Source organism: Ictalurus punctatus, chromosome 1 (assembly GCF_001660625.3).
Source record: "Ictalurus punctatus breed USDA103 chromosome 1, Coco_2.0, whole genome shotgun sequence".
Taxonomy (NCBI): domain Eukaryota; kingdom Metazoa; phylum Chordata; class Actinopteri; order Siluriformes; family Ictaluridae; genus Ictalurus; species Ictalurus punctatus.
The window spans coordinates 36,445,694-36,456,567 of NC_030416.2; the positions used below are offsets into that span (position 1 = coordinate 36,445,694).

The 10,874-nt window shown below is 39.9% G+C and overlaps 1 protein-coding gene across 7 annotated transcripts in view; it reads left to right on the forward strand.

The window, feature by feature from the left end:
- Positions 1-10,874, forward strand: part of col11a1a (collagen, type XI, alpha 1a) — a 118,354-nt gene that overhangs the window by 88,668 nt on the left and 18,812 nt on the right. For all 7 annotated transcript variants that reach the window (XM_017470521.3, XM_017470608.3, XM_017470687.3 and 4 more), the window contains 6 exons: positions 399-452; positions 5,239-5,346; positions 5,625-5,732; positions 7,092-7,145; positions 7,874-7,927; positions 8,180-8,287. In XM_017470521.3, the coding sequence (XP_017326010.1) occupies positions 399-452; positions 5,239-5,346; positions 5,625-5,732; positions 7,092-7,145; positions 7,874-7,927; positions 8,180-8,287 (486 nt within the window). The remainder of the gene's footprint in view (positions 1-398; positions 453-5,238; positions 5,347-5,624; positions 5,733-7,091; positions 7,146-7,873; positions 7,928-8,179; positions 8,288-10,874) is intronic.

Below are 10,874 nucleotides of genomic sequence, written 5' to 3' on the forward strand. Positions count from 1 at the left end.
CAATAGCATCACAGTAACACCACAATAGCATCACAGTAACACCACAATAGCATCACAGTAACACCACAATAGCATCACAGTAACACCACAATAGCATCACAGTAACACCACAATAGCATCGCAGTAACAATGCAGGGACTCGTGCAGTTATACGATTTGTAGTCGATCGGTCGAGACTCAGGTTAATGAGTTTCCTCGTATGGGTATTTACAAACTGCCCGGGTTTTTATCACCAACATGTTTCTCATGTAAACAATGCTGAGGATGATTTATTAATAAATGTGATTGTATCCAGCGTGTATCCATGCATCATCTCATCTCCCTCTCTCTCTCCCTCTCTCTCCCTCTCTCTCTCCCTCTCTCTCCCTCTCTCTCTCCCTCTCTCTCTCTCTCTTTAGGGTGCAGCTGGACTGAAAGGAGCTGAAGGTCCTCAGGGTCCTCCTGGTCCTGTTGTAAGTTATCATTTCCCATCATTCATCATTCTCACTGTCACTGTTATGTGTTTGTCAGGAGGCTAGAAGATAATACACTGAACATCCCTCCACCCCTCCACCCGCATACCTCAATCACTACACTCCTCCACCCCTCTTTCCTCCATCCTCCCACTCCTCCATCACTCTACGATTCCATCACATCCTCCATCCCTTCAGCTTTCCATCCTTCTGTCCCTCTGTTGTTCCATACCATCATCTCACCATCTTTCCATCCCTCCACCCCTCCATCTCGTCATTCCTCCATCCTTCCATCCCCCTTTCCTCCATCTCTACACTGCTCCACCCCACTTTCCTCCATCCTTCCACTCCTCCATCACTCTTCCCTTCCGTCCTTTCATCTTTCAGTCCCTCTGTTGTTCTATCCTGTCATCACTCCATCTTTCCATCCCTCCACCCCTCCATCTCTTCATTGCTCCATCCTTCCATCCCCCTTTCCTCCATCTCTACACTCCTCCCCCCTTTCCTCCATCCTTCCACTCCTTCATCACTCTACCCTTCCATCCCATCCTCCATCCCTTCATCTTTCCATCCCTCCACCCCCCATATCTTTATTCCTCCATCCTTCTATCCCCCTTACCTCTATCCCTCCACGCCTCCATCCCTCTACCTTTCCATATTTCCATCCTTCCATCTCTGTCTCTTTTCATCTTTCCATTCCTCCATCTCTGCATACTTAAATTTTTCCATCCCTTCATCTTTCCCTGTCAAATTCTTCTGTCCTTCCATCCCTCCACTCCTCCATCACTCTATCCCTTCCATCCCACTCTCCATTCCTCCATCTTACCGTCCTTCCATCTCTTCCGCCCTTTAATCCTCCCACATGTCCACACCATCTCTGCACACTTCAATCGCTTTCTCTCTCCTCCCACTGGAATTGAAATATACAGAGGCCACAGATCCGCTTAGCCCCACGCACCCTTTACAACCACTTACAGTGTGTGTAGTTTCCTCTGTGTGTGTGTGTGTGTGTGTGTGTGTGTGGTTTCTCACACACACAGTGAGAGACTGAAATCAGATTGCTCACTGGGTTGAGTGTAACACTGCTACTGGTTTCCACTAGAGGACACTTTTTATCTTTCAGAAATACCAAAGAGCTGATTTTTTAAATCTGAATTCATTGCAGTGATATTGTACAAATCATCTTTTTAAATGAGTTTAAATTGTTTAGATTAAAATCCATTCATTTAAATCCGGTTTTGTTGAAGTGTTTAGTGCAGCTTGATTAGGTCTTAGTGGTTATTTTAAGAGATATGGAGATTTGTTTAGGTTTTTTTTTTTTTTTTTTTTAAATAAATAAAGAATGTTTTCCTTGCCGCTGTACTACGGGAGTACCTCAGGGCTCAGATCTGAGTCAAACGCTAAGTCGTTCGGCTCGGCGCTCAGATCCGTTCAGTTTTTACACATTTTAGCTTCCGTTATGGTTTGAGAAACGCTAGTCCTAGAGACAGACTGAATATTTAGAAATATCGTTTGTTTAATATTGTTTGTTTATTGTTTGTTTAATATACGTTTGTTTAATCCGCCACTTTCCCAACTCAAGACATGTGAATGATAGAAATAATATAAAAGCGAAAGACAAAAGGCAGCAAATTCGTTCACATCTGCTTTGTATTTTATTGCAGAAAGTAGTATGATTTGCCAGCTTATTATTTGTATTTAATTCGGCGACCTTGTTTCGTTATAGCTTTAGATCCAGTTTGCGGTAATATAACTGATTCAAGGCTGCAGGACGGGAAATTGTAGGCCATCAATAAACATACGATAACAAACAAGCACGCGTCCAAATGAAAAGAGAGCAGGACAAGATGACAAGGAACAAGCGAATACAATCGTCAAGACTTCGCGCGGAACAGGGACACGCAAAGGATACGAGGAGACAAATCACTCAGGAAGTAAACGCAGTTTACGAATGGAAGAAGAGGCAAAAATAAAAAACAAAGCAAAGTTAATTAAATTTTTTTTTTTTTTTTTTTTTACATCTTTTTATGTAAGTAACCACAGACTCCTGAGTCTTACGCCACAAAAAGTTTGGATTTAATGGACTGCTCGTATTGTGTTCATGGAAAGCTGAATTCAAATGACATTCTCCTCTGTAAAGCCAAGGAAGATAAGTATTATTAGTCCGTAATTGCGTTTTTTTAAGGGCTGTGTGAGATTAGTGCAGCCTGCTGAAGTGTCATCGAGTTGACTTTCATGTGGAGCGAGATAAAGGACTCATTTGCACCTGTATGAAGTCTATAAATTCGGCTTTCTTTAGAGATTAGAGGAAGAGGAATGGATGTGAAAGGAGAGTAATGATAGTGTGACATGGCTGCCTTACCCACCTCCAATAATTGATCATTAGATCTAAGGCAGACCACAGATTTCTAACTACACTGACTCACCCTGCTTTAGCTGAACTAAAAGGCACATTTAATGCACACACACATGCACAGTCAAAAGAATTAATCACGAAGCAGACTTCCCACGCACCACGTCTAGACAGAATTGAGGAGTTCCTCGTCTCATCGGGTTTCGGTTGAAAATGTCAGTTCGGTCCGGTCTTCCTGTCCGAGATACTCGCATCTCCTCGTGCACGGCTTTCCGATAGTCAAGGCCGGTTTATGCTTCCATTCCGACGAGCTTCCAAAGCCGTCAGGACGTCAGAAGAGCGCTCCGGAGCCGGAGAAAGGCGGAGGTCCTTTCAGAGAAGTTCTGGGAAGCTCTGAAAGGGAAACTCGTGAGGAACCCGGAGTCGTGCGGGATTTAGCAGGAGCTTCGAAGTTTACAAACCCTGTTTTCAGTGGGACGTTTCATCGACGAGTGTTGATACGAGTTTTCACAACTTTTCCCACCAAGCTGTAGCTTTGGAATAGATTGTACGTTGAATTTTTTGACATAATGATCACAAGATATCTCATTTAAACTTCACTTCACCTCAGTGAAAACAGTTTTCTGTTACTTTACGTTAAATTTACGTAACGTTGGGAAACGCCATTATCCAGAGCGACTTACATTTATCTCATTTATACAACTGAGGGTTTAGGGCCTTGCTCAAGGGCCCAACGGTGGTAGCATGGCAGTGCTGGGGCTTGACCTTCTCCTGACCTTCTGATCAGCAACCCGGAGCCTTCAACCACTGAGCCACCGCTGTTATTTCTATATTCTTCATCTAGATAAGATAATCACTTCATAAATGACTTATGTTGAAAAATAAATAGGTGACTAGCTGTCCCGATTTGCTATGCTATGAATTGCCCAAGCTCTTCTTTGAACCACCGTCCACTTTTTAGTTGTTACCATGGCAACATCACAATCGCCGCTTATCACTGCAGTTTACTCACAGGACGAATATCCCTTTTCTCAGTCGCGATGTATTCATACAGAAGAACAAGTGTGAGGAGAGTTTGTCTGAAATATTTCACTTGTACCCTCCTCTATATGATGCCCTTTCGGTGAGACGCCGGACCATTTCAATCAAACTCGTTTTGTTTGACGGAAAACAGACCGTTTTCCACTTCTACAAAGCGTAGTAGACCAATAACATCAACAACTCCTCTTACATCTGTTAAAATAGATATTTGAATGAAATCTTCAGCTTGCTCAAGAAGAATTACGTCATTAGCATTTTTTGTTAGTAGCCAAGTTTAGAGCCTTGACGTTATTGCTCTAGTTTGCCCCCTAGTGGATGAACAGAGACTATCTCGTTGTTCTCATCTCATTATGTCCCACTAGACAATTTGAAATGAATTGAACATGTATTCGGAATCCATTTGGTGGACTGGATTAGAACCTTTACCAGGCGAAACCTGATGTTATGATCTAACAACCTCACTGCAGGTTTCCCCGAGGCTCCGTCCTGGCTCTGCTCATGTTCTCAGACACTAACTCATCAGGCTCAGTGAGCAGGTCTATTTATTTATTTACATTTAAGCTTCCGTTTCGGTTTTTAGTAATGTCATTTCCCAGCCACAGACTGAAGACGTCCGTTTTTCCGGGAAGAACAGTGAAGAAGCTGTCAAAGCGTGCCCATTTGTTTAGAAACATCAATGAAATGCCAGCTTTCACCTGTTAACACTTCCTGTTTACTTCCTCAGACGGACAGCGTGCAAACTGATAAGAAACTCCTGGATTCCAGGCATTCTGTTGTTGTTTTTTTAAGTGTTTCTGTCCAAAGCATGAACCAGAGTGATGAAAGCCAAAGACAGAAACGTACACTGCTTTAGAACAGCACCACCGGAGCTTTAATTTCCCTTCATACACCTTGCCTACAGAGTAAATAATTCAGCGCTGAGTGCTTGGCATAGCTGGTGGGAAAGACTCCAAGAGTATCATCAGTGTACGAGTTCACATCTCAGCAGAACCAGTGCCAAAGCAGAACTGCTAGAGTCGGGTGGGTCAGATAAAGAGCGATGCAAGCCAATCGATCAAGACCATCGATACGCATAAAAAAGGACTGTATCCAAACTGGCGGTACTCTGGATCGTACCGTTATTTTTGTACCTTTAGTGTATGTCTTATCTAGAACGTCGGCTATAGTGTACGTTTAAAGCTTTACTCCTATGGTCCAAAGGTCAGCTTATCCATGTTTTGAGGTGACGATACATATTTTTCACGTTCAGGACTGAAATGTCCTCCAGCTGACCACGCTCATATCCCGTACAGTGATGATCTCATGCTTCAAAAATGTTGTATTATTTCCCCCCTGAATATCTGAACGTTGAAACACCGTGAGGTTTACCTGCCAGATGTTTGGTGTGTTTAGGGCTCACCTGGTGAGCGAGGAGCTGCCGGTTCTGCTGGTCCGATCGGTTTACCTGGCCGTGGTGGACCTCAGGGACCCCCGGGACCAGCTGGAGAGAAAGGTGCTCCTGTAAGTACTGGGATTATTAATTTTTTTTTTAATGAGTAAAAGTACTTGTAATTATATAGGGAATAAAACACGACACGGTGCGCCGTCATAGGAAAATAATCAAGGACAGGGTGGTGTGATGTGGTGATGAGACGTGGATGGATTATTTTCCTTTATAAGCACGTCCTGGAGTGTTTGATTCTGCTTATACGGCAATTTCTTTATCGTTAAAGAACGACAAGTCTATTAATAGTTATAGATACTGGTTTTAATATTCGTGTGTGTGTGTGTGTGTTCAGGGTGAGAAAGGACCATCGGGTCCCGCCGGTCGTGATGGAGTCCAAGGTCCAGTCGGTCTACCAGGCCCACCCGGCCCCCAGGGACCACCCGGAGAGGACGGCGATAAGGTTAGGAAAGATAAAAAATAAAAGACAGCAGTATTGTTTTATTTAATTCAGTCCATTAATCTTCATCACGACGCACAAACACCCGTCTGCAGCACGCGTCTGTCCATCCGTCCGTCTCCCGTATCGTATCCATCATCGTCAGCAACAATGGCCCAGGCAGCTCTACGTCCCATTAGAGTCCTGCACAAGGCGCCGAGCGTTTATCACGTACACGTCTGTTATGTGTAGTGTATTATCTTTCAGTCAATAACAACTCATTATACTGGACTGTGATACATTTATAATGCAGCTCCATGTGCTTTATAGAGTGTGGAGAAAAGACATAAATCAGGACGGACTGCAAGAGCACACAGGAGAAAAAAGACACGGGAAGAAAACGTAAAGAAGTTGAAGGCGGAGTGATAAGAGGAGCGATAGAACAAATGAAAAGCGACAGTGGTGTAACGATTAGAGGTGTAACGCGATGACGATACCCGTATCTGCGTCTGTAACTGCATTCGGATCCACGCTGCGTTTGATTAAAGGGCTTCCGTAACTTCACAACCGGGAAGAAGTAAAGAAAACGCTCCCTCGAACCCGGGAACTCTCCTCAACGCCGAGTTCAGAAAGTGCCGTCAAATCAACACGGCCGCTCACAGCGCCAACAGTAACCACAGCAGCACGAGTTACACCGTATATCCAAGTATCAGTTTTAGATCAATCGGCATACAGACCTAAATAACATAAATCTATAACACTGACTCTACACCTCACTGGAAATATACGCCACTCGGCACAGTTACGTAGCGTGCTAGCTCGTTGCTAACAGAAGACGAACGTGAAGGTGTCCGGGGTTTTTTTTTCCCAGCTCAGTAAGCTCGAATACCGGGAAGTGGGCGTGACCGAAAGCATTAACGATTAAATACGAACTGTTGGACTGTGACCCGGATATACGTTCTGGGCTCTGACAGTTCCTCAACCTCAGCTACGTCACTCCAGTTCACATTTCGTTTTTGTACCTGCCTTTGATATCTCTGATGAGTCATTTCTCTTTCCCGGAATGTTAAGAAACAGAATATTAAGAAAGCTGACCAGGCGGTCACTAAAGATGAAGGAATGAATGAAGCTTCACGCTGCACCTGACCTGTACGTGTACATCCCCACGTTTGGAGTTTGCTCGAATGAGAATAAAAATCGGGATTCAAAATGATTCAGTGCACTTTGACACGTGCAAAACATAAATAAACGAAACGTGCAGCGTGAACGTGACTGCAGATAATAACGTTACTCTGATCTCTTCTCTTCTTTATTATAACATTGTTATAGATATTTCACAGAAAAATGTGTGTGTGTGTGTGTGTGTGTGTGTGTGTGTTTCAGGGTGAAGTAGGAGAACCAGGACAGAAAGGAAGTAAAGCTGATAAAGGAGAGCAGGTGAGTGTTCACACTCGTCTTCTTCCTCCCTTCATTTCAGTTTCCCGGCCCTTTATTTCAGAAAAAATCTTTTATCTTTTACATTAATTGTTTTTTTAAAAATTATTATTTTATGGGTTTTTTTTTGTTTTTTTTTTGTTCTTTTTTTCCCCATACCCTTTATTTAATGTTATTTATTTATTTATTTATTTATTTATTTATTTATTTATTTATTTATTTGTACTTTTATTTTGATTCTTATTTTATTCTGTCACATAGTAAACCTATGGGGCTGCATTTGGTTAATTATTTATTTTATCTGATCATTAATTATTTAAAACTGGAATAAAGTGTTTATATTCTGCATTGCATGTGAAAAGTGGCCATTATTATTATTATTATTATTATTATTATTATTATTATTATTATTATTATTATTCTATATAAAACAGTATGATTAGTAATAGTAGTTAGTATATTAGTATTAGTGTTCTTTAATATAATATAGAAATATAACTGCTGGTGAATTATGTATTTTCGTTCAGTTTATTCTTCTGTTTTTGTGCACTGTAAACAGGCAAACCGCAGCATTAACCGTGAAATGCACGATTAGAAAGTTTTATATTGTGATATTATATTTGTACTCTACTATAGAAGGTGTATTTAGTAATTATTTACTTGAATAATTTACTTGAATTATTTACTTATTTACTTGAATTATACTGATGTCACCTTGTGGGTTTTTTTAGGGTCCTCCAGGTCCAGCAGGTCTGCAGGGTCCAACTGGAGCACCAGGACCAGCGGTAAGGAGGACACACACACACACACACACACACACACACAGAGTTACAATATAAACACGCTCGTTTTAAGGTTAATCTGTTCTAAAAAATGATGAATCAGTTGTGATTTTTTTTAAAGAAGATCTGATTGAAATATAGCCTGTGTTATGTCTAACATCATCATTTCTTTCTTTCTTTTTCTTTTTATTTGAGATGTAGCTACTGGTTAACTAACCGTACTGCTGATGTGTGTGTGTGTGTGTGTGTGTGCAGGGAGCTGATGGAGAGCCCGGTCCTCGGGGACAGCAGGGAATGTTCGGACAGAAAGGAGACGAAGGATCGAGAGGTTTCCCCGGAGCACCCGGACCCATCGGCCTGCAGGTGAGTCCACGCATCTCCCTCTCTATCTCTCTCTCTATCTCTCTGTCTATCTCTCAGACTCTATCTGTCTTTCTCTCTCTCCCGCTCTCTTTCGCTCACTCCCTCTGATAAGAAGATGTAATCGATCATCTCTGGCTTATTAAGTGAACTTTTATTTAAAATCCACAAAGTAAACAAATGTTTTGGGTTTATTGTGTTGTTGTTATTCTTGTTGTTGTTGTTGTTTATTTCTGTCAGGCTTTTGTATTTTTATTTCAGGCTAAAAGTTAGTTGTGCTATAAACAGCAGCCCCACAGCATTCAAGATCAAACTTTTTGACCAGTCAGATGTTTTATTACTCAGTCCCGACCCCAATCATAAATCTTAAATCATTCACAAACAGGCTTGTGTGTTTCATAAAAAAATAAAATAATAATAATTGATCGATATTATTATTAATATTTTGCATTTGATACAATTTTTACATTTTATTATCATTGAAAAGGCTGCATTTTTTTTTGACGGATTTTACATTTGACTTTATTCTATTATGACCTTTTTTTTAATCGAATCACAATTTAGAATTGCGTTATTATGTAAATGCGGACGTTTATATTGACAGTTATTTTGTTTTATTTTTATTTTGAAATAAAGTTATTACATTTTTCAATCGAGTTGCATTTTAAAATGTTATTATTATTATTAAATAAGATTTTTTTTTATTGGGTAAACTTACTCTGACGCCTCCGTTCTGAATCTCAGCCTTTCTCTGTGATAATAATAAACTAGGCGGCTGTGAGCAGCTCCGATCTTTCAGTTCTTCATAAAACAAATTAGGCTCTCGCTTGCGTGAAGTGGAGTCACCACCACGATGAAATTAGATCATCGACTACATCGATGGCCAACGAACCTCCGAGCCATTCGACTCGATTCAGCTTTAATTGGCCTTAATGCGCCTCCAATAATTACTCTGAGTGCCGACGCGCTCCACTGGGCATTAGGACACCTTTATTTATTTATTTTTTTAGACCACACTCAGTCTCTGCTGGCCTTAAAGCGATTTTTTTTTGTGTGTGTGCTAATGGTGTCTGACCAGGAGGGTGTACTGTGTGAATCCCCTCCCTGTCTGGAGTGTAAATATCACACGGTATTATACGTCAGACGGAGACGGAGAGACGCCGATGACCAGAGAAGCAATTAGACTAAATGTCAGGGTTAGCGTAGGGCTGTGCGATATGCTAATTATATAACATATCTCTGATATCGTGATCAAGTCTTCCACCATACACTATACAGTATATGCGTATATCATTTAATAAATATAAATTACTATATGTCTCATTATAATCAGATGTTAAAAAAGTCTTTTTGTTTATTACAGGATTTGAAAAAAAATCCTGATATGATATGATGTGGTATATATGATATGATATGGTATGTTATGGTATGGTATGATATGGTATGATATGATATGGTATGGTATGGTATGATGTGGTATGATATATGATATGGTATGATATGATATGGTATGGTATGATATGATGTGGTATATATGATGATGTGGTATGATGTGTATGATATATGATATGATATGGTATGATGTGGTATGATATGATATGGTATGATATGATATGGTATGGTATGGTATGATGTGTATGATATATGATATGATATGATATGATGTGGTATGGTATGTTATGGTATGATATGATGTGGTATGGTATGTTATGGTATGATATGATGTGGTATGGTATGATATGGTATGATATGATATGGTATGTTATGGTATGATATGATGTGGTATGGTATGATATGGTATGATATGATATGGTATGTTATGGTATGATATGATGTGGTATGGTATGATATGGTATGATATGATATGGTATGTTATGGTATGATATGATGTGGTATGGTATGATATGGTATGATATGATATGGTATGTTATGGTATGATATGATGTGGTATGGTATGATATGGTATGATATGATATGGTATGTTATGGTATGATATGATGTGGTATGGTATGATATGATATGGTATGGTATGGTATGGTATGATGTGTATGATATGTTATGGTATGATATGATATGGTATGGTATGATGTGGTATGATATATGATATGGTATGATATGATGTGGTATGGTATGTTATGGTATGATATGATATGGTATGATATGGTATGATATGTTATGGTATGATATGATATGGTCTGATATATGATATGGTATGGTATGATATGTTATGGTATGATATGATGTGGTATGGTATGATATATGATATGGTATGATATGATATGGTATGATATGATATGGTATGGTATGGTATGGTATGATATATGATATGGTATGATATGATATGGTATGATACGGTATGGTTTAGTATGATATGGTATGATATATGATATGGTATGATATGGTATGATATATGATATGGTATGATACGGTATGGTCTGATATATGATATGGTATGGTATGATATGGTATGGTGTGGTATTGTATGGTATGATGATATGTTATGATATGTTATGGTATGATATGATGTGGTATGGTATGATATATGATATGGTATGATATGATATGGTATGATACGGTATGGTATAGTATG